The 25,382-nt window shown below is 35.8% G+C and overlaps 1 protein-coding gene across 3 annotated transcripts in view; it reads left to right on the top strand.

Annotated features, from left to right (window-relative positions):
* The window catches only part of LOC149784646 (uncharacterized), a 78,983-nt gene that overhangs the window by 19,139 nt on the left and 34,462 nt on the right, over positions 1 to 25,382 (top strand). For all 3 annotated transcript variants that reach the window (XM_089932700.1, XM_089932699.1, XM_089932698.1), the window contains 4 exons: positions 5,782 to 6,315; positions 9,277 to 9,383; positions 20,059 to 20,319; positions 21,760 to 21,878. In XM_089932700.1, the coding sequence (XP_089788826.1) occupies positions 5,782 to 6,315; positions 9,277 to 9,383; positions 20,059 to 20,319; positions 21,760 to 21,878 (1,021 nt within the window). The remainder of the gene's footprint in view (positions 1 to 5,781; positions 6,316 to 9,276; positions 9,384 to 20,058; positions 20,320 to 21,759; positions 21,879 to 25,382) is intronic.

Raw genomic sequence — 25,382 nt, 5'->3', positions numbered from 1 at the left:
TAGTAATTGCCATGATTCCAACACAAGGTGAAATATAGCCTACACATCAGGTATAGACAAAGTGTATGGCAGCTATGCAGATAGTCTTTCTTCTGTTAAGGTCAACCTTAGTATTAATATTAGACAGGATCCGTGTGAATAGCCCCAGTCAAAAAAATATTTTCTTATGCTTAAAAATGTAAAACTAACTTTTTCTGTCCAAAATGTTTTCTAAACTTCCAAACTCATACAAAAGTAATAAACAACAACAACAACAACATGATAATAATAATAATAATAATAATAATACAAGTAATTTAAAATCGTCACATAAGAAAACTTCCAAGCTGAATCAGGACAAGCCACGAACAACATCATTATATACTTTGGATGAAGCCCCCGAAATTGATTTTCATTTACCAATGGTACATTTAGTAAATTTCCACAAAGATTTTATTTCAAAATACCTTTTTACTGAAATTGCTTAAAACAAGAATTCGGAACATGTATCAAGTGATGAACTCATGAACGTTACCGAAGTAGATCGCATGGTTAGATAGAGACAATAAACTAAGGAAATCGCAAGTTAAAATTAATGATATAGCAAAACTGAAGAAGGGATAATTTAATCATCTTCATTAGGCACTGTGTAGACTGAAATGGTTAAGTAAAAATAGGTATTTGGTCAAATTTAGCATATCAAAGGCCGGGGAACTGTTACTCTATATTTTCGATTTGTAGACTATATCAGCTGACAGTCATTCAAAGCAAATAAGATCATAAAAAGAGGCGAATAGCAATTTTGAATCATATGAGAAATTCCTTATCAATGCCTTTATTAATGGAAATTGAGACTCGGAAAATAGATATACATACACACACACACACACATGTTTATATATAAATATATATATATATATATATATATATATATATATATATATATATATATATATATATATATATATATATATGCTTACATACATTCCTATCTGTCATGATTTTGTATGCAAATACCCAAAATGCAATGCAAGCGCACGTTGCACCACCATTTTGATTCCATAACAGACCTTTCTCAACATAAGTAATCAGTATATTCAAGATGAAAATCTGATTTAATTGTCGATAATCATATTTTGTTGATCAAAATGATAACATAGAATATACTTGAAATTAAGTGCCCCTATAGCAAATGAAATGGGGAAGTTCCCTGGCTTATACTGAAAAATTGAATAGTGTGGTTGAACCGCTATCATGCATGTTGCTATCAAATAGAAATAAAGTTATATTTTTAAATAAAAAACAGGCAATATTGTGAGTTAAAAAATTTTTTTATATGAATTCTCAAGAATGTTACCATGATCTTTGGGATGCACTATCAGTTACAGAATTTAAATATCACAGCATGTGGCTTGTGCCAGAACAATTGTATGCACAAATACTTTTAGCAAAAAGAAGTACTTGTGCCAAAGACAGCTGACAAACAAATTTTAATTAGTACGGGAAAATCAGGTATTTGTGGTAGATTGATGAACAGAGGATGATATTGTATGAAAGTTTAAAGACATTTCATCTTTAGTATAATAAAGTGAAACATCTGCCTAATGTAATATGACTTTGTATGAATGTGAAAACAAAGTATTCTTGAAATGCTTTAAGAAATAAGAAATTACATGTATATATTAATGATTGGCTGTTTAACCAGAACGATAACCAAAAATGATTGATTTCAGCCAATGAAAGTTCAGAATCTTGACATGTTTCTACTTGTTTGTGTATCCATTTCTTTATGTATCTGTTTACTGATGGATCTGCTTGTTTATGAAAGTATAAAAAAGATGGTTGAAATTTCAATGTTTTGTTTGAAGAATAAAGGGGAAAAGTCACACATTCGGTCTCGTGCAGTTGATAAGCTCAACACATATATCCTTATGCACTGGTACATAATAATAAATAAATCCAGGCACATATAAACTTTATGTCCTAGCGTTCTGTCTTAGATTTTTTTTTCTGGAAATATGCAGTTTCTGCATATATGTCTTCTTCCCTTTGATATATTCATGGATGGGTTTGTAAAGCAGACCTACCAACTCTTACGATTTTGCTGTAAGTCATATGAAAATTACCTTTAAAATACGCACTTACGCCATAAAAGCAAAAACTACGGAAAAATGATCATTGCCAAATTTGTTCATCGGTGTTTGAGTTGGATCCGGGTTTCATATTTAAAGAAGTGAATATGGTCAAGGAACAAGACTAACTTTACAACACCACTTCAGATGCTTTAAACTTTACCTTTTGGTTAATGCGAAGCGTCTGCATGATGAAACTATAGAGAAGGTACACAAGAGATAGATATGAGGCACATACAAAGGGAAAAAATACCTAGTCTTACTTCGGTAATGATATCAATGAAAATAGCGCATCCAGAAAGTATAAACAGAGTGTACTCCATAAACCCTAACGGATACAAAGGTTACATCATAAGACCGAGAGGGAAGACACCGATTTTGCCGTATAGAGAGATGATAATGGGGAAAGAAACAGTGATAGTTAAAGAACCAGAACCTCTGCGAAGGAAAATAAAAAAACGAACAGAAGAACTACATGTGACTGACATCCCACTTGAAATTCCAATAGAAGAAGTAGTAAAACGCTTTGAGGAAAAATTCCACATTCCAGTAATCTCAGCAAGGAATAAAACTATCGAAAAAACATCAATACTAGACGGCACACGAATACTGGAAATTGAAAAAAATTACATAAAGAATATCAAGAGAGCGTTCTACATGTTCGGCTTTCTAGCCAAGTCTTGGTATAAAGGATGTATATACGACCGTACATGCTATAGATGTGGAAAAATAGGACACACCTTTTAAATGTCCCCAAAATCAAGGAACGACAGCGGTACCAACAACGACAACAACAATAATCACACCCGTTAGACAAATGGCAAAAGTAAAGATACAACAACTACAGGCTAAAGCAACAACAACAACAGTTACAAGTACAGATGCAGTACCAAACAACAAAAAGATCGATCAAATACAACCACAACAACAACAAGGAAATATACAGCAACAAGAAAGACAAAAGTCACCACAGAAAGAAATTGCGAACGCAAAACAAGGGCAGAAATTTCAACAACAACAACACCAACAGACTCAAGCCCAAATTCCAGTAGAAAATAGACAACAAGAATGCAAAACAAAAAGGACAACAACAACAACAACAAACACAGATACAAGCAGGGAATAAAGACGTACAGACGACAATAAACCCAAGGCAACAACAACAGAAACAACTAGTCCAAACACAAGAAGAAAAAAGCCAACAACAAAAAAAACACCAAGCCAACAAGTTATTTAAACCAGACAACAACATCAGCAACAGTTACAAGTACTGGAAGCAGTGGAGGATAACCGGCAAAGTACCAAACAACAAAAAGAACGACAACAAATACAAGAAAAGAAAGTATCGATACAAACAGCAAAAACACAAAGAATCGATCAAATACAACCACAACATCAACAAGGAAATATACAGCAACAAGAAAGACAAAAATCACCACAGAAAGGGCAGAAAATTCAACAACAACAACACCAACAGACTCGAGCCCAAATTCCAGAACAACAACAACAACAACAACAACAAATACAGATAGAAACAGGAAATAAAGACGTCCAACAACAACAGGAAAAAAAAGCCAACAAAAAAAACAAACAAAAAACACACCAAGCCAACAAGGTATTGAAACTAGACAACAACAACAACAACAAAGAGACCAACCACAACAACAAACTCTACAAAGTTTACAAGGAACAGAAATTAGACTAATACAACTACAGCAGCCACAAGAAACCAAGTCACTACACCAAGGTATAGAAATTGAAAAACAACTGCAAGAACAGCAACATTATATAAAGAATCTAAAGAAGACTCATTGCAAGAAGAGATTACAACCTTCCAATTACAACAAGTCCAGAAAACTCAAGTGCCTCAACTTTCAGATGGAAACGCAAATCCGCAGGAACATCCATATATAAGGAGGGTAAGAGAGGTGGAATCGCTGATAGAAAATCCAAATACAAAACAAATACAGGAAGAAGTATTACAAACAACAACAACAACTAAAGATGAACAATGGAAAACAAGTCCAGAAGTACGGAAAACACTCAGGGAATTAACGAAGAAGAAACGAAAAGAAAAAAGAAGACAACAACAAGAGGAGGAGGAAAAAAGAATAGAAGAAGTTTGGTCTAGCACAGATGAATACATTGAATCCTAATTAATTTTAAAAAAAACAAATACAAAAAATATAAAACAGTAACATGATACCAATTAAATATTATAAAACAATAACATGATACCAATACATACAATATAACAACTAAAACATGTAGGGCAGGAGAGCCTCCTTAAATGGTCTGCGAAGATCAGAAAGGAGAGAGAACCCTCCATAAAAAACTAATAATCAGTACAGGAAAAATAAAAAGGAATATTCAGATTCTTGTGAATAAAGGCTGGAAGGGACACAATTATGTTTATTGGACATCACATGCCAATCTGAGTATGACTCGTGGAGGGAAATATGATTGCTGTCGTCATGAGAAATATAAAAAGAATTTCTGGAATTACGTCAAGTTGAGAGACAGCCACAAGCCATTGAGCTGCATAGAGTTTGGAACTAAAGTTTGTGCACTGTATTAGTGGTAAATAAAGTTCCTGCGTACATTAAAAACGTTTCAGTTGAACATAATGTTTATCGTCGCTGCATGTTCCGAATACCGAACTTTTAATTACGTTTTCCAGCTTTACAATAACAGTTTATGAAATTTTGTTACACCTTAATGAATACTGGTCAAACTTACGGAAACAAATTAACTGCCTTACTGAGATGGATTCGTCAGGGTTGGCAGGTCTGGTAAAGGTGACTAATTTACTTTTTCAGTTTCATTCATAGCTTCATTGCTTGTAGCTACGATGTCGTAGCCTCAACTTGATTTGTTGTGGTTGAGGCTACGAACTGATCCCATATCATGTAATGGAGCAAAACAATTCATCACTAAAATCAGAAAAACAAACAGTTTAGAAATCTGCTACACAAGTATAATTATGATGGCTTATTTTGAATTTATTAAGCCCTTACACGATAAAATAAATTGGCATGGTTACTCTAACCGTATTCTGTCCGCCATGACAGATAACGCAAGACTCGCCGTGACCCCTTTTCTACGTAAGGCTAGCCAGACCATATTTTGGATATTCTATGCTATATTATTATCAATCAAGTGCGAATAATCGTTTCTTGGTGGAATTTTAAAGTTGCCGATAAACCGTATTTACTTTTAATGCACAGAATTTCTGACACAAACGGTGCCAAATTTTTACTACGATTTGTTTACATTTCCAAATAAAGCGTCAATGTCCTTATATGGCACACAAACAAACCAGGCTGAGAAAGGAAGTAATCATTATTTGAAATAATATGGCAGACGATCTAAATGAAAATATCGGCTAAAAAAGGTAAACAAGATTTTACAACTATTTCTACAATGATTTTCGATACTTCCGGTATTAAATAAGGGGACTACTCAATGCATTGGATTATATGCAAGGAATAAGTTTAAAGTGTTGTTATTAGGCTAAAAGAGTCAATCACACCCGGCTTGCTCCATTAACACGTATATGCTCATGTTAGTACCCTGTCCACGAGGTACGAGTAAGGGTACTAATATTAGTACTACATTGCCTGATGCAACTTAAAATTCAGCTGTATTTGCTTGTTTCTTTTATTTTCAGATTCTGAACAGGATTATCGATTACAGCGCCTTGCCAGAGTTCTGAATGAGCAACAGTCAATGAAAGACAAGGCTACTCGTGAGGAACAGGTGATAATTCCACCTCAAGGAGAGACAACTCATAGGAGCCAAAAAGTTGCTTATGTTTCTACGGAGGGCGATTTCATAGAAATATTATACATCCGTTCTCCACAGCAAGATGTTGGCCAAGTTCTTTCGTCTACTGCTAGGCAGCAAGAAGAATCCTCCCAAGCATTAGCTCAGAGGGAGCCCATTCAGTCAGAAACAAACATGATAGCCATGCTAAAGTTGTTGCAAGAAAATGTTTTTAAATTAAAACAAGATACAGACAAAACTTCACTGCTGACAATGTGGGACTTTGCAGGCCAGTACGCCTTTTATACAACACACCAGACATTCCTGACCAGGCGAGCCATATACCTGTTGGTTTCAGATGTCAGCCAACAGTTTACTGATCTTGTCGCTGATGAGTATTACTTTGATAGTCACGGGATAATGAAGTGCAAAGTTCATGGTGAGTTCTACTAATACTGTGCCAGAATTAAATAATAAGCTCTTTATTCTGAGTTATGTACAATAATGCACATTCAGCACAGTTTCATTCCCCAAAAGGAAAGAAAATATAATAGAAAATAAAGAAAAGCCAGTGCTAATCCAGACTTAGTTGAACCTTGGCATATCAGTGCATTCCTTTTATTCCATGCCATTTATTTCACCCTCTTTGCATTTGGAATATATCTTCAGTGTGCACCTATCTTTATCTAGACAACAGAATGTAAATTCTACAAAACAAGTTATTTTTGAGCCATTGGACAAAATTTGGGAGACAAATTATGTTTGTTCCTCACCAGGAAAAGCCATGAAATTTTGAAAATATGGATTAAAGTCCATTGGGGGGTGAAGTGCAGTCCTGTGAATTTTCAGTCAACACTTGATGACAGAAAAATATACATAATTGAGTCCTAATTGAATTTGTTGTTGTTATGGGTTTAATACCATTTTTCAGTATAGGAAATATACATGGTTGCCAGTGTAAATTGTGGCAAAAGAACCCAGGAAAATCCCAGTAAGAACCACTGACCCATGTGGAGCTAATTATAATTTAGTGAATTTTTACTATAATTGTTTGGGGCTGCAGAACTCACCATACAGTTCACATCCAATTGTTGTGTGGACCATTTGGGTGATAGACCATAAATATATGTATACAGTCAGTTGAAGTGCTCAGGCTATCAAATGGGCAAAATAGTGGTTACAGATTTATAGTCCATATCCATACAAGTATCTTTTCCTATGTGAAAGATAAGAAGACCTGTAAGATCGTTGTAAATATTGGAGGAAAGTAATAACGCTAATCTACCTGAGTTCCCATCTAGTATGGAAGTTTAATGAAACTCTGTTGCAAAAGGTCACTGCTGTTATAAGTAGTTGACATTAGGAACATGTTGTAAGCATTATTATCAATAGTAACCCTTGACAACCCCAACTCATCTTTGATGTGGTCGTAATTTTCAGTCCTTGCTAAATATATAGAAATCTGCAGATTTTCAATGCAGAATCCCACCTTATAGGTGGCTTTGTTTTGGCAATGTATTAAATATACCTGTCCATAATCAGATTATATTGAAAGTCGATGTTTGGACATCAACCAGACACAGGCAGGCTTCATGAAAACCACTCCTTCTATTCATTGTCCGATGCCAAGGAAATTTTACTACTCATCCTTGAATCAAGTAGATGAAGATTGGAATGCTGAGAATAACTGTGAATTTTCAACCCTAAGCAAGCTATGAAGTGGAGTTTAACATCTAGCATATATAAAGTATGCCGGTTTGTCACAACGTATGCCAGAACTTGTCAAAAAGAATACTGACATTGCATTTTACACAGGAATCTGCTGCAATCTTGTCACTAAAATTGGTTCACGTCTTTAAAAGTGTTCAAGTGATGACAGTATGTGAAAACATCTTCTAGTATCAAGCTTGTGTTGGATGCCAGTGTTTATTTTAGTAAGAGTTTAATTAGCATTGTGACAAGTCTACTGTGTTGGGTGGCAGTGTTTATTTTAGTAAGAGTTTAATTAGCATTGTGACAAGTCTACTGTGTTGGGTGACAGTGTTTATTTTAGTAAGAATTTAATTAGCATTGTGACAAGTCTACTGTGTTGGATGCCAGTGTTTATTTTAGTAAGAGTTTAATTAGAATTGTGACAAGTCTACTGTGTTGGGTGGCAGTGTTTATTTTAGTAAGAGTTTAATTAGCATTGTGACAAGTCTACTGTGTTGGATACCAGTGTTTATGTTAGTAAGTTTAATTTGCATTATGACAGGTCTACTGTGTTGAGTAAAGTGATACAATTACGTGGACAATTATCTGTTGAGACTCACTTGACCCAATGCATGCTTTATCAACCAAAATGTTTTTAACTTTTAAAAAGAATTGAAATGGAACCAGGAAAACAAGTTTTTATTTCAAGTATTGTTTAAATCATTTTAACAGTCTGTTTGTATTACTCATTTTTAAACTAAAGCATTTGAAATTATTGCAAGGTATCCTTTGAAATACTGTATTTAAATAATTGAAAGTGATATGTTTTGTTGAAAGAGCAGTCACCTGCTTGACTGTTATGAAAATGTTGAAACTTACAATATGGCCCTTTACCTGTCCACTGTAAAATGGAAAACATTTTACTATCACACTGTCCATCTGTCAGAGCATCAGTTTTGTTCCAAGTTCACATAGATCACTTTAAATATTGAGTCCATCACCTGCATCTTGATTGTGGGCTCAAAGGTCAAGGTCACTGATTCAGGATAGACAGTGTTTCCTCAAAATAACTAAAGTTTTCTCTAATCTACAGTTATCAAATGTTGTGGATAGTTTGCATGAAGGATAAGAACAAATTGTATTATTATTAAGATAAAAAAGTTAAAGTCAGTGTTATTGAAGTTACAAAAATGGATTCCATACTATAACTTGAGTCTCACACCATATACAGCATCAGTTTTAAACACAAGTGCTTAAAGAAAACCTTGTCAACAAAATAATTAGTTTCCTCACAATAATTTGAGTTCTTTGTGATTTTCAGCTACCACGTTATGGAGATGATTTATAATTGGACTGGGAAGAACCCTATTGATTTAAAGTAGATAGGTCAAAGGTCAACGTCATTGAAAGAATGAAAATGCTATTTTACACAATGACATAAACTCGACATCACAGCCTTCAAACAGCAGCGTTGGATGGCTTTTGCTTGGGATAAAGTAACAACATGGACTGATTGAATGTCTTAGGCTTAGGGTAAGGAAAATGTTAATTTATATTGGGGTCTAGAGATCAAAGGTTAAGGCCACTGTTACTGAAAGAAAAGAATGGATTTCGTACTAATGCGTATTTATTTATATAGACAGTTAATTGATTTGTGGTGGGTGCATAATGTACTACTGACACTACTCTTTTTATGATTTATTTTCAGAACTAATTGAAGTTTGGCTAAATTACATTCATTCCTGTGCACTATCATCAGAAACCAGCACGCCCCCTGTGATTTTGGTGGGAACACATGTGGATAAAATTTTACAGGTACAAATTATGGCCATAAACATAAACATTAGATGTGTTGGTTTCTTCTCTTCTACCAGCTTAGCTCTGTTGCTGATAGACCAGAATAGTTTATGGTATGGCCTGTTGTCTATTGTCTGTCTGTCCATTTGCATACATTTGTTAACATGACTCATTTTAAACTGCTTGGGGATTGCTATTTATTTATTTTTTGTTTGTTTTGCATACCTTTTATTTATTCTTCTTTCAGTTAAAACAACATTTAAATGCAATGCAGTGATAAATTATGTATGGTCGCAGTAGCTAAAACGTTTATTGTCTGCAGGTATTTATTATAAAATTAAGCAGGTTTTCTTTAAAGCGTTGATAGTCAAGAGGTAAATGATGTTGGGGGAAATCTCATGCAGTTTACAACTATACTATCGTTGGTTCTAACCCTGGAAATATGTTGGTGGATTTTTAATTGACGTTATTTATAGAAGTAGGGAGCCGCAGGGAACATGTTTGAAAGTCAACCGTTAAATATAATTTGCTCACATCTAACATCAGTCGAAACTGATGGTGATGTGTTTTATGCACCACTTCAGTAAAGCTGTACTGATTAATCGGCCATACTCCTAATTGGGCTGATTATTAGAACAATCGATATAATTGGTATCGGCAGAAATAATTCTTGCCGATGTAAACCAGTTTCCAAAATATAAATTCAATCATCACATTCATTTTAATATGGCTTGAATTTTAAATCAGAATTAAATAGTGGAAATTAGGAATAAACATTTGATTTGGTGGTTAATTGAAAGACAATCTATTCTTTAAAGAGAATACTTTTTAAAACACTTGCTGTAAAATGCCGTTTGTTGTCTGCACAAATCATATTATCAATACCATCATGCACTCATTTCAATCACAGCAGCCAACCAGCCAATGAGGCCTATGTGCAGCATACACATCAGCAGATAGCTAGGCCAATTAGATAGCTAATGAAATTTCCAGCTACTACGAAACTATAACTCACTATAGTTAATATGTTCTTTAGCCAGTACTGCAATGCTGCTAATCAGCGAATAGCAGTCGGAATCTGAAGCAGCTAAACGCTGACATAGAAATAGTATGCAGTATTGATATTGTCATGCCAGCGCCAGCGACGTTACCCCTGAATACCCCAGCTGCTGAGCTGCTTCAGTCCGCAACCCCCAGCGTTGTGCATGCATCCATCTAGCCGCGTGGCCAACTTAATAGTATCTTAGTTGATTTAAAGCATTCTTCCAAGAGAGCGAATCGATTGGATTATTTATATTGACTAGCAATTGTACACTATTAAATATACTAACCATATTATGCATAATTGTGAACTCAAAACACTCAAGTTTAGTCTGGAATTACTTCAAAGTAACTGCAGATGACGATTCCAAAGCAAATTGTACACTTTGCAAAGCATGCATTTCCAGAGGTCGAAAGGATTCTAAAAACTATACATCAAATCTTGTCCAGCACTTGCGATGCAAGCACATCGTAAACATGGCCTGTTTCTGGCAGATAAAAAGAAAAGGATGCTGTGCAATTAACCTCAGTAGCTGAAGCAACTTCTCATCTTCCAACTATTGACGCCATGCTGAACCGGAAGCAGCCGTTTGCATTTGACAACCCGAAAGCTATTAATTGGCACAAAGCTATTGCAGAGCTTATGACAGTAGATATGCAACCATGTTCCGTTGAAGACATTGTATTTTGACGTCTGAGAGCTAAGGAAGTACTGCACTATAAAATTCCAAGTCGGAATACGTTTCCACATCTTTGATACCTGACATGGATAAGGCGATACAAAGCAAGGTGCGTGATTTAGTTTCTGCCCAATCTGATCTTAGTTTGACCTCTGATGCATGGTCAGACCGGTCCATCGGTGTAGCCTTATTGACTCTTACGGCACACTGGCTGAAAAAAGATATTCAGGGGAAACAGGTCATTTTAACAGCAACGCCTCACACTGGAGAATATTTGGCGAGCAAACTGGACACATTGTGCGAAGAATACAACATTCCCAAAACTCATTTCCATTTTCTTCTGTGTGACGGTGGTGCAAACATGGTTAAGTCAAAGAATCTGGCTGAAAATCGACAGCATCAGCTGTTTTGCACACACGCTGCAGTTCATTGTCACTGATGGCATTCTGTTGCAATGAGCTGTCAAAGATGTTCTGGCGATTTCGCGATTCATAGTCAGCAAGTTCCGGCACTCCATCTTGGCACAACAGCAGCTCAAAGAGCAGTAGGAAAACTTTGGCGTTGCCCATAAGAAAGTCATCCTGAATGTCCAGACACGCTGAAATTCTACATACAATATGATGGTTTCGTTATATGAACAAAAACAAGTCTTGGGGCTTACGCGACTATCTGACCTTCCTAGCCTAACAGCTCAACAGTTGTTCTGTGGGCTGTGATGAATCTGGCCAAGCTGTCAATGAAACAACCCACTTTTATTACGCCATTAATGCGATGCTTGAATTGTATCTGGCCAGTCCTTTGTTGCCATGAGAAGAAGACATATACGGCTGGTGGAGCGCTCACAGTTTTCATTTCCCTTACTTGGCCAAATTAGCTAGACGGTATTTGTCTGCACCAGAATTTATGTTATATCCTCTGGGTCCAGTATTAAGGTTTATTCAATATTTTGATTCAGCACAATTGATAGAGTCCCTGAAAATTCATCGGTTGAATGACGCCATATATTTGTGGTAAATATCCACATTACGCTGCACTAAACACGGACAGCCTATATATCCCAGTGACCTCATCAGTATTTTGTTGTGACCGTGTGGCGAGTCCTGATGATGCTGTGTATACAACGTTGAATAGGCGGGGTTGTATGCGGAACATTAATAGTTTTTTTCTTTGTTACAAGTTTAATGTTAGCCACCATTTAATTTCCTAAAAATTCCGAATTGGCTCTATTCATGTTTTTGTGAAAAATTGTATACCTGGTCGTATAGCCAGAATAATCTGATCTAAAATTAGCTAATTCTTCATTAAGGGCCATCTATGTAATCCTCATCACATTGTCACTGTTGTCGACTTATAATTTAGTAATAGCATAGTTGCCTAAGTCTGCTTCTCTCATGTTAAATTTTTTATTTGTATTCATGTTGAGTTTGCCGGTCGTTGTGCCACCAGTTAACTGTACACACTTAGCAACATTTTTGGTAATTTCATTTCTGATAGCTGCGATTGATATACTAGAGTCTCGGATTCTCCCATCATCAGTAAATACGGGAAGATATCAAATATGGCCTCGAGAACTCATCAGATAATATCAGCGAGTTTTACATCAGAAGTCATTTGCCTGCTGTGCTGTCCTGAAAAATAACCACTTCATCTCGATCCACCTCAGCAAGACTCGTGAGGTCAGGAAGCTGACATCTTTAGTGGCATATTTGGATACATCAGTGTTGCTGAGACTACTTAGATGTTTCTTAACCCCCTACTTCTAACGCTAGAAGAAGATCTCCCATAAATATCCATCATTATTATAAAACATTTAACCTGTTTAAAATAACGGACGGTGGTAGCGTCTGCTTGTATACTCGTGTCCAGCTTTATTAAGGGTGGGGCAGTCGCAGATGAGTCGATCTTGATGCAGCATCAAATGCAGCCAGTACTTCAAGGCCACATACAGGCAGATCTATTATTGATTGTGTTGGTAATGTGGAATACCAGATCGGTAAGATACTCTGCATTCTACTGCTTTAGTTTAAAGATTCTAGTGGTGGGGTGAGCCCATATGAATCAAAATAAGCAATACCATGTGGGTCAACAGCATAGGCAAACCAGTGAGTGTGTTTTGACCGGACTGCGAGTCCAGATTAATGATACTAGTTTCCACATGATTGGATTTGTCAGGTAATTTATCATGCATAATAACTCCTTGAAAGTTTTTAATGTTTAATCGACGAGCATCTTCAAGTAAATCAAAATTAGACATAGAAAGCTTTACTTGATTCATTATTGAAGCATTCCTTGCAATTTTAGACCCCAACCGTACCATGAACTTCTAGGTTCAGGCAATCTTTCGTAAGGAAAGCTCTCCCTTGAAGAAATGACATCGCAGAGCCTTCTGACCCCGGCTAGGTCGTTATCCGTGGCATATATTCAGTAACTGGAAACTGCAGTAAATCTTCAGGATGTGAAAGCCACCCCCTTTTTTGGAATTTGCTTTAATCCCTGCCCTGTAGCTTTCTTTAATGCTATCCCAGCAGCAGTTCCAACTGCTCCAAGTGCAGTCGTGTTTGCTATGGCATGGGCTGCAGCGGCTAGTAATCCTGGTATGAGTGCAAGAAGTGCACATATCCCCTCATCTTAGCCGTATCATAAATAGCACCAGCAGAAATATCGAGTAGCATTTAAGTCGCTGATCGTTTGGCACCATTAAAGTGTTTCAGTCGATGTTCAGTTAGTGAGCTTATTTTGGCCATATAACGCAGAGGATTTCAGTGTTATTTTTAATACGGCATACTTTTCGCTGCCGATTGTAGATTTTTAATCTGACCAGTAGTCAGAGTGACATTCACTGGATGATATGACATTATACTAAATATCATCAACAATAATGTAATCGCTGAATGGAAACATACATGTTTTTCATTGGGACATCAGCCACTCTCATTCGTCCACCCCCGTCAAGCAGCATTGTTTTGTTGGAGAGTATAACAGCGATGGCGCTGTAATTAGCAATAGCTCCTCTTGTTACACTAGCTCGGAAAAGTATATAAACAACATTTTACCTAAATAAATCCAAGTATTCCAGTGAGAAATAATAGATCAGATATAAATTTGTAAAATCCAGCTGTGATATTTGTAGTCCAGAATCCACAGTTTGATCGCATCCCATGAATGTTATTAAACAATGATATGCACTTGCAACATGATTATTTCTAAAAATTCAATATGTCCTCAGGGGGATCTTGATGCCCATTTGTTCCTGTTTATTCTTAATGAAACTCCAGTAACACCAAATTTATCAAATATCCTTGCACTGTGTTCTTGTGAACCTAATTGTGCAGTATCTTGGAGAGCAATAAATATATGTCGCAGGGCAGAGATGCAGTGTCCGGATGCTATTTTGTCGCAGAAATAAACCATTTGTAGTACTCAGAAAACTATCTGTGGTCATCATCAAACATGACAGCGGGGATTTACTACCTTGGTCCGTATAATATATAAATCGTTGATCTTTGGTCAGCGATGGTGTCCTTGTTGGCATCCACAGTGAAAGCTTTGTCATTTTTACTCTACCAACAGTAGCCCCATAAGGGCACCAGAGTGCATCGTTGTCGTCACCCTTTATGCTTAGCTCCGAAAATAACCCTTCTAACATTCCTGCAAAATCCATAGATGTGGGACAGTGGAATTGAAACGTTTATACAGTCACCTCCTAATATTCCTCGATGTGTATTAAATCCTGTGTTGAAGTTGTTATTGACACACAGTAATGTAGAAAATGCATCCGCACGTAGGGATATCATTCCAGCTGGTAGTGTATCAGCTGAACTAGGAAGTGCTAATTATACCAAGAGATGCTGCCTATGATCAGGATGCTCACTCGTATCCTTTGCAAACATCATTGATGGACTGGCTGACCTTGAATAATAATCGGAATATCTTGTTAGACCAAATATCGCTATGGCAACATCGACATCATTGATACATGATTTAATATTTCTTCCGTCGATCATGTATATGACACTGTCAAACAACGCCATGATGCCATTCTTAACAAAACCAATTCTACTCTAAGCCCCATATGAAACAGGTGGATCAGTCTGTCAAAATTTCACCTTCTACTTCAATAAATGCTTCAGCGGGTTAGAAATATCAACTTGTATTCTGAACTTTAGCTCAGATCTTTGTCTTATTTGGCTCTCAGCATCATACGAATACTACTGATAATCACGTATCAATGCATCTTTAAGGAATGGGGCATCCATGTCAAATGCTGGATCTTATACATGCACGAACATTGTATTATTAATTCATTATCGCCTGACACGAAGACCACTTCCCGCTACTAGACATGCAGCTATATTATTCTCTCTTTCTGATTCTGACCATGGTATGGATACACTTGCTACTTCTTTCAACGGTTCATTTGCAGCTAGATTATTACTTTACTGACATTGGCTGGTATCACTTCAGTGCATGGAAGAGTAACTTGCTGTCGTTTTTGTCTGCGTATTAGTCGTGAGTGTCGTTCTTTAATCACTGAAACTGCTTTTCTCACAACATTGTCCACAGTGCTAATACGTTTTTCACGAACAACATTAATAGCTTTCATTCCTAATTGTTTTACAATCGGTATGGCTTTTGAGGCCATCCTTCTGTACAGACCCTGAATAACATCACTGAGTCCATCTCCGTAGATCGATTTGCATACAGTCAATCGCGAACGTATAACTCGGACCATAGTAGGTCGTCATTGAGCACTGTATGATCATGTTATTTTTCCTGTCAGTGATGTAATTGTGATCAATTATTGTAATAATCGTCAGCAATTTCATCGATAAGTGACTGATAAACATTCATATCCATGGCACCACCACTAATTAATTGCTGACAAATAGCTACTGCTTCATTGATAATTTCCAGGCGAAGTATTGCCAGCCCGTCGCCCACCAATTTATATCTCTATAGTCAATCAACATCGGCAAAGATGTTACTGGGACACGGGGTAACAAGACCACTCCCACTGATACCAGTACCAGCCATGGGTAAACCACTTTCAGTAGCACCTTTTTCGTCAATACAAGGTTGTGGTTGTTGTGGTGTCAATGGCTGAGATCGCCTCCTTCAGGGTGGTGGAATTGGTGTTTTAGTACTCTTGTATTTCAATAATGTCTTCCTTAATATGGGGTGGCCCAAATTGTGATTGCTTGGGCGAGAATATATCTCCAGGGGCGCTGTTTGTTAACTTCTTTGACTTATTTCTGAAAAGTTTCAAATTCAAGACTCCATTTATTTTGTGGTTTTACGTATAACCACGTGATGCTCGAAACAGTGTGAACCCAACTTTGTTCTGAAATAACAGCGGCTTCTGATTTAATAATTGATCATGAACTTGATATCTTGTTGCAGTGGTTGCTATGGAGGTATCCTTAAAGGAGACCAGCAATAAAATTGTTCCTTTTATGTATGTAATTCTATACAAATTTAAATTAGACTGTAATGGTTATGAATTAAAAAACGTAGGTGGGTAGTGATTATTTTGTGCAGAAGATACCATGATTTCGTAAATTGCCATGATTTTCTGAGTTTTGATAAGACAACATCACGTGGTCTCGTGATGCAATACTAACCAGTACTCGAATACAAACAGAAACACGGTGAGTGAGACAGGCAGGAGGAGACCAGATTTGGGTTGCACATTAAAAAGTTGAATCTGCTTCTGAGATATGCTCATAACTATATCCTTTGAATTGGCTGCTAACAATGTGTTTACGACCTGACAGCATAATAGTACAGCAGTAAGAAGGTGTTCCTAATTTCATATTTTGAAATTTGAAAAAGCAATGTAATTTTAAAATAATTACTTTTACATTGTGCAAAAATGTAATAAGGATTAAGTGATGGTGCCCGATTTAAATTAAAAGTTTACCACAATGCAATAAATTCATTTAAGAAAGATGAGGTTCAATCGTATTATATGTAAATTACATATGCATTACCTACCCCTAACACACACACACACCATCAAAGGACTGATCTCTTGAACATATACATCCAACACTGAGAGATAATACTGAATTCTGGGCGAAGAGACAAAACTTGGGACAGATTTGTGTGTGAAACAATATCCATTACCGGGGAGGTGTAATAGGCATTGAGGACGGTTTTCAAGGGTCATAACTTAAGCATTAGTTTTTCACACTCAAAAAATCGCACAAAGAAATCTGCAAAGCATAAATCTCAAGTAAATAATTTAAACATTAGGAAGCTTCCTTCTTATGATTCAATTGCAGTGTATTGCCATGCAGGCTAGAGTTAGCGTATTGACAAATCTGATAGTATATACATGTCTGTTATAAATAGTTTATGTACTGTACTGGTCAGAGCTGAAATACATTTCTTTTAGGCACAGGCCCCGGGCTGGTGAATTACACTCACTAGCTATGACTGAAATTACACAAGTCCGGACAGTTCAATGTGTTAACTCTCAAGCCGGGAGGAAAACCTTCTGATTTTTGGGTTATTTCCACACCTACCTCCTGTTTTCATAATATTTCCCGACTTTTTCGCAGAGCACTCCCGATTATTACATTATGTCTGTCAATTTTCATTTCTCAGAAGAATAACAAAACAAACCATTCATAAATAGATATAACTTACGCAGTTAACTTAAATCCCATTATTGTTCACTGTGAAAGTTGTTTGTAATTTTCTCTGTAAACGAAATCACATCTCCATTTCCGCCAAAGAAATTCCGCCTGTTAACACCTGACATTCTTCTACCATATATGTAAAGTTTAATTACCGTGATTAATAAAAATGAAGGAATGAAACAATATACCACGCGGTATATGTGCTCCCGAAGAACTAATTGACAATAAATATTTTATTCAGTAAACGTTGTTAAATGCGTTAAGACATAAACCTAAGGAAATAAGGTGGGATATAAAATATGGGGCAAAACAGTTGCCACATGTACGGTAACTTGTGAATGGATATTTGAATTTACAAAATGAAGTTCTTGGCATCGTAATTTACGATAAAATAGGGCATCGTTTATTTGCCAGTCAATTGCTGGTGCTTATATACACACACTGTCGAACATGATTTCTTTGAAGTATGTCCGAAGGGAAGTCCTTTTCACAAGATAAATGAAAGGATAAGAATTAACTGTTAATCAGTCACACTGGCTTTATTCCTTGTGCAGTTAAGTCAAAACTTGAGTTACTTTCCAGTTTATCCACAGCTGAGCAGAATATGAAAAACGGTCTTGTCCTGGGTGATATGGCGCATCTCATGGGCGCTTGTCCAATTTATATTTGTTTGCCAGTTAATGTGAAACTTTGATTTTATACTTGACCTCTTATTTTAATCGCTGCTATTTAAACTGAACAAGGGATAGCTCTATATCAGTTTCAATCATTAGAGATTACCATTTATACATTCTACGTGTAAAAGGCATACACTGAAAGTTGTTTTATTTTGTTTTGTTGTTTTTTTATTTAAAATTATTACTTTCTTAAGATAACTGAAACTAGTATTAGGGGTTTAGGATCTTATTTTCTTGCAAAGCTTCCATTCGATCAAATTCAGATCTCAATTTCATATTGAACCGTTATTAGTTGATTTACATTGTGCCGTGTTAAGGTAGGTATGCCATCATCTTGAAAATACATATACTCATGTCATCCTAGTGATTAAAGTTTCCTCAGGCAAACCATTATTTTTGACAAGCCTGATGGGCACATCACTTTGAATACAGGATGAACCTGAACCAAAATTAGAAAGGCCCCGGGTGTCGGTCGGTCGGATTTTTGTTAGCACTGCTGGTGTAGATAAAAAATCTTTGAATTGATTGTTGCATTTTGTGGTCACTTACTCAGCCTTCTGCCTTTTTTCGTAACTCACACGTTGACAAATTTCCCAGGATTTAAAATATCCAATGGTATGTCTGGAACAGCGTCAACTTTTAGTCTAATCCTAGCATGTGCATATCCTAGAGCTGCCCTTTTTTTCAGATTCCCTCTCGTAACATTCCTTTGAGACATGTAATGAGCACAGAGTGCTGTATGGTTTTGCTTTTAAATCGACTCGCTTGTAATAACATATCAATACTTTCTTTATGCCTTTCTCTTTTCGAAAAGGTAAAAATTGTTGTTCACAGCCTTTTCTTAATGTGATATTACGCACCTAAGCAATGCAAAATGGCTTTGTCTTTTACTCTGGTAAATAACTTGATAAATAGGCAATATCATCGAGGTGATGCATTGTTTGATTATGAGTCAGACCTATGAATATTAGTGAAATGATTTTCCATCTGAGTAAATGAGTTCATTTTACTCCTGTGGAAATTGCATGTTGAAAAGGATTTTGACCAAACTTGGTATGAAGGCATACATTACAATCATCTCAAATAGTTTGATGGCAATCTAGATTTATGGATATTAATAATGTCATCTTACATTTTCTTTGCCAATGACTATTGTGTCAGCAACTTATCCAATTGTGATTAATATTGTTAAACAGTCTATATGTTTAATAACTTTAGCAAGATCTGCATATTTATCATGTAATAATCTGTGTTATCAGTTGACCATGCTACCAGTTGGGGTCAAATTTCAATCATAATGGTGAGATTTTGCATCTGACTTTCTAAGCTTCTTTTCCTTACTGGAGACTATTTAGATAAAACCTGGTAATATATCATTATGATCTAAGATGAGTTGAGCATGCTATCACAGAGAATTGACAACATGATACAAATATATTGGGTAGGATCTGGGTCATCAAATAGGAATGGGATAGTTAATGATGAGAAATTTGAAAAAGTGTTACCATTTTATTGTTCAAATGAAAATCAGTAGATGTTGCTAGTCCTTAAAAATATATACACTCTTTTGAATTGACACTCATATTCTGTAATTATTGCAAGTATTTATTAAGTAGGTGGCATTGCACAACTATATTCCCTGTATCTCTAGAGCGGCCTTCATGATATAAATGAGATCTGTGAGAGATACTTCAGAGAGATCCGCACTTGTCTAAGAGACAAACCTACCAGGTTTCACTTGGTGGATGAGGATTTTGCCATTGACAACACAGTAGTGGACAGAAAACTAGCTGATTTGAAGAGGAAAATTGTAGAGGTGGCATCCCATCAGCCATACTGGGGAGAGGAGATACCTGCACGGTGGCTCCCTCTGGAACAAGAACTGATGAAGATGAAGGCAGCTGGAGTCAAGGTATACATTTACTCATGAGTTGACATATCTATGACAAATTTTGTATTGCTGGATCAGGAGGAGTAACATGTAGTCATTAATCTGTGATAGATTTACAAGGTATGGAAAGCCACACTGAATCTGAAATATGTTTTATTGGTTTCTAGCATACAGCGATTTCACAACAATTATCATTTTGTTATGCAGCAATCCCAATTTCTTGTCTTAGATATTGCACCCGGCATTATATGTTCATATTTATGTCGGGACATGACTACATCTGACATTTTTTCTTGCTGATATATATATATATATATATATATATATATATATATATATATATATATATAAGCTGTTTCTGTTTCACTCCGATGGCCTACTGGTTAGAGTGTCCACCACGGATGTGGGTGTTTGCATGTTCGATCACCCGCCGGGTTCTACCAAAGACCTATAATAATGATACTAACAGCTGTCTTGCTAGGTGCTTAGCATTAAGAGGTTTGTGTTAGGACTCGTCTGCCTAATGTAGGATAATGTGACTTGGTTGGACATCATGCTACATGTCTGCAGCATGATGCCCTAGTTTTAGAAATCACTACTAACTGCCACACTGCAGAAATAGTAGGGATATCACTGAAAAATTGTTAAAGCTATGTTAAAAATCTAAATCACACAGTCACACATACACACTCTGTCTTTGTTTTATTAGACTAAAGTCTGACATGATACATCCACTTTAATTATTGTAGGTTTTGCAGGATTTTAATAAAGTTGTTCCTCATTAGTTTAGCTCAGGTTTTAAAATTTGTTTTGTGGACATTTTTCTCAAAATATGTCGCTGATGGTCATGCATAAAATTGGTATTTAGTTTTAATGACTCACTTAGTCATACAATGATTTTGAGATGTTTCATAATTATCCATGGAGAGAAAGAGATGTGGAAGTGTTTTTTAGTGTTATGATAATTGACAGATTGGTTGCCAATAATCACCTTTCAAGAATGTATGATTGTAATTCGGGAACTCATTGCTTACTTTTACAGAAAGTGCATGTTTTTTCAGTATAATTAGAACATTTTAAAAGTGTTTGATGTCAAGAACTCTGTAGAGTAGGGTTACCTTTTCTATCTGGAAAAGCTTTTAATCTGCATGCATTTAATATGTTAAAAATTTGAGTAATTAAAGCCTAGAATATGGTCTTTTGAAATGATTGCACAGATTAATCACAAGTGACTGAATTATGTTAGATAATGCAATTGTAAGACAATACATTTGGATTGAGTCATTTTCCATTTCAGTGATGAAGAAAATATTTTCATTGTATACTCTGTGCTATTTCTCACAAATGCAAATAAAGGCCATGCCATAAAATTATATTCTACAAAGAAAATAATCAGTTTAAAATTAATGAAGAAAAAAAGAACCTATGGAACTAAATAATTTTCTTCTTTTGTGTGTATAGGTGATTCCTCTGAGCTTATTGAAAGACATAAACCAGACAGGAGGTATTCCAGTATCTCTCGATGAACTGGATTTGTTTCTTAGATTTCAACATGACATTGGCACAATCCTTTACTTCAGGTGAGATTGGGATCTTTTCCTTTCTGATCATTAGTTTACTACCAGAGTCAAAAGGGAGATAACTGACTGATAATGTTTCTGATAGTTACAGTTATTGAACGTTATGCAGGCTGTATCGAAACATATTTGTGCTATAAGAGAACGGCAGGATAAATGTAACCATTAATATCATTGATGATTTAGGACAGTTATGTTTTAGTCTGCCTTCTTTTCATTTATAAATAATCTAAATTGGGTACGTTTTTTATATGTAGATCAGTTCCTTTAAAGGGTATCCACTCTTATTTGGGGGCTGTGTTTTAGATCAATTCCTTGGAAAGATAATCAGTCTCAACATTTTATGCCATGAGCATATTTTTTCAACACTGAGTGACAGGCCACTCTGATACATACGTGATTTGAGCATCTACTTCGCATACAGAAGGTCGCAGGTTTGAACTAAAGTCGAATCATACCAAAGACTTCGTACTAGCAGCTTCCTTGCTTGGCACTCAGCATTAAGAGCATATTGTTAGCACTAGTTAGCATGATGTCAGGATAATGTGATTGGGTGGAACATCATGCTACATGTCTGCGGCATGATGCCCCAGTGATAGACATCAGTATCAATTGCCACACTACAGACATTGTAGCAATATGACACACAAATTTAAAGCTACTTTAAAAATATAAATCACGCACAACATTTGAGATGGCTGAGTGCTCTAATGTGCTCACCTTTACCGATCACTGCCATCTCATCTGTGTACATGGGTTTGAGTCTCAGGTTTGGCAAGTGTGGGCATGTGAAAATGTTGTCAGTAGCTTCCCATTGTTTGGTAGATTTTACTGAGGTTTTTCCTAGTTCTTCCTCCACCATTTTTACTGGCCACATATATAGCATATCAAATGCTGAGGAATGGTGTTAAACCCTAACAAACATAAACACCAACAATTCGACTAATTGTTTTACAAATTAAGATTTTAAGCTATGTGTATTATAAACATAATGCAGACATTGCGCAATGTGTGTTAAGAAATCAGAATCCATTTTCCCTGCAATATTTATCAAGAAGTCAGTTGTCGGTTTGGTATTGGTTTAGCAACTCTTTTATCAAAGAGTGTATGACTTAAGTCTTTTGGGCTTCGAGTGGCCAAGTGGTCTAAGGCGCTCACCGTTACAGATCACTGCCATCACACCTCTGTCTGTGAGGGTTGGAGTCTTGGACTCATCCAGTGTGGGTACATGAGAAAGCTTGCCAGTAGCTTCATGGGTCAGTGCTTCTTTCCAGGTTTTTCACAGGTTCTTCCTCCACCCATAATACTAGCCGCCATACATAGCCTAACTTGTGCTGAAAAATGGCATTAAACCCTACAACAACAACAGTAACTTAATTTTTCTTCAAACGTTACACTTTTATTATTGTCGATAAACATCATATTTGACAAAAAAGACAATGTAATTTTATTTGAGATATAATTTGAAGATAATGATGTGTAAAATGCCAACTTAGTGATTTTAGATAAAATCATGAAAATGTATGTGCTTAAAGTTGCCATAGTTGCATGTGCTTGTTAGAGTTGTGGGTTTATATTTATGACGTTGTTCACTGAGGACGGTGAAGGCTACTTATAGACCTTTTCAGTAAGCAATTTTGTCTCCCCCTGGTAGGTACTCTTCTGTATATCTTCTGCGCATGTGTTTGCTGCAGCTTGTACTTCCAGAGGCCGTGTCTTACAGCAGTATTTTATGACCATATGCATGATGACATTACTGTCAAAATTTCCAAAACACTTGCCAATATAACAACACATATTTACACAACAATATGAATTGCCGTCTTAATTTTTTTAAACTATTCAGTTTATATTGTTGTTTAACCTTATATTCAGATGTGAGTTGAGTCCATACATGACTTGAAATGTCACCTTATCTTGTTAATTTGACAATCACTTTATATCTGTTTCTTATCATCGCTGACCAACCATACAAATAAATACCTCTAAGCACACGTTTTGTGTACATTTTATGAGCAATTCCTTTCAAATAGACAGAATTTACTTTTTCTACCATAATATTGCACAATTATAAATTGAATGAAAATTGCCTTCATTGTCAAAACGAAACTCAAATGTCACTCTCTGTAAATTTTGGAATGTTGCACTATCTCCTGACTGACCTAGCATGGTCAATTAAATTCTTTGTTATGCTTCCATAACTGCACTTTAGTAACATAACTCCAGAGATTCATAAGAAGCAAACATTTCCAAGTCTCTCACCATTGTTCTCACTGACTTGACATGTTCAATTCAACTCAACTCAATACTTGCTTAATCCAGCATTTCATACACATCATGTATTAAGTTATCATAAGATACCACATTGTCCAATTCATTGTGAGCATCACCGTCACCAGTTTTATGAACTCGATTAAATTTACTATTATGCCAGCTCAATTCGGTGACATAAATGTTTAATTCAAAACATGGTAACAATATCCCCGAGGCTTCATAAGTTGCTAGTCTCACTGAGTCATTATGAATGGCAGCCTCACAGACTTTACACACTTAATTCAATACTTAGTAACACAATATCAGAGACTTCATTGTTGATAGTGTCTTTATGTCACTGTGAGTGTCATTGAGCCAGACTTTACACACATAATTCAAAAGTATATCAATTCATTTGATTTTGATGCTGACCACTCTCATTAGATCATCCGCCTCAGATGCAGGAGGTCGCAGGTTTGAACCCCAGCCAAAGTAAACTGGCAAACTGCAGATATCATAGTGATATGACTGAAACATTTTCCAAATCACACATATAGACTCATTTTGATGCCAGTGCAATTTGATGTTATAATTGTTTGATTCAAAACTTCATCTAATTAGCAGCTGAATTCAGACATATAGAATGATAACATTTTTCACTAAATGCCTTTCTTGAAAAAGTGTTACTAATGAAAGAATAGTATGATGATAATTGTAAGCATGATTTTATTCTGATAATAGTCTGATAAATGTCATGATAATAGTCTAATAAATGTCATGACAATAGTCTGATAGTTGTCATGATTATAGTCTGATAATTGTCATGATAATAGTCTGATCATTGTTATGATTATAGTCTGATAATTGTCATGACAATATTCTGATAATCGTCACGATAATAGTCATGAAAATAGTCTAATAATTGTCATGATAATAGTCTGATCATTGTTATGATTATAGTCTGATAATTGTCATGATAATATTCTGATAATCGTCATGATAATAGTCATGAAATTGTTCTAATAATTGTCATGATAATAGTCTGATAGTTGTCATGATAATAGTCTGATAATTGTCATGATAATAGTCTGATAATTGTTATGACAATAGTCTGATGATTGTAAAGATACTATTTTGATAATAGTCTGATAATTGTCATGATAATATTATGATAATTGTCACGATAAAAGTCTGATAATTTCCATAATAATAGTCTGATGATTGTAGTGATAATTGTCATGATAATAGTCTGAT

The sequence above is a fragment of the Sinohyriopsis cumingii genome, chromosome 14 (genome assembly GCF_028554795.1).
Source record: "Sinohyriopsis cumingii isolate HCF-2022 chromosome 14, ASM2855479v2, whole genome shotgun sequence".
In the NCBI taxonomy this organism is placed as follows: Eukaryota; Metazoa; Mollusca; class Bivalvia; order Unionida; family Unionidae; genus Sinohyriopsis; species Sinohyriopsis cumingii.
The sequence above is the reverse complement of the archived record's forward strand: the minus strand, read 5'-3'. Positions and strand labels throughout refer to the sequence as shown.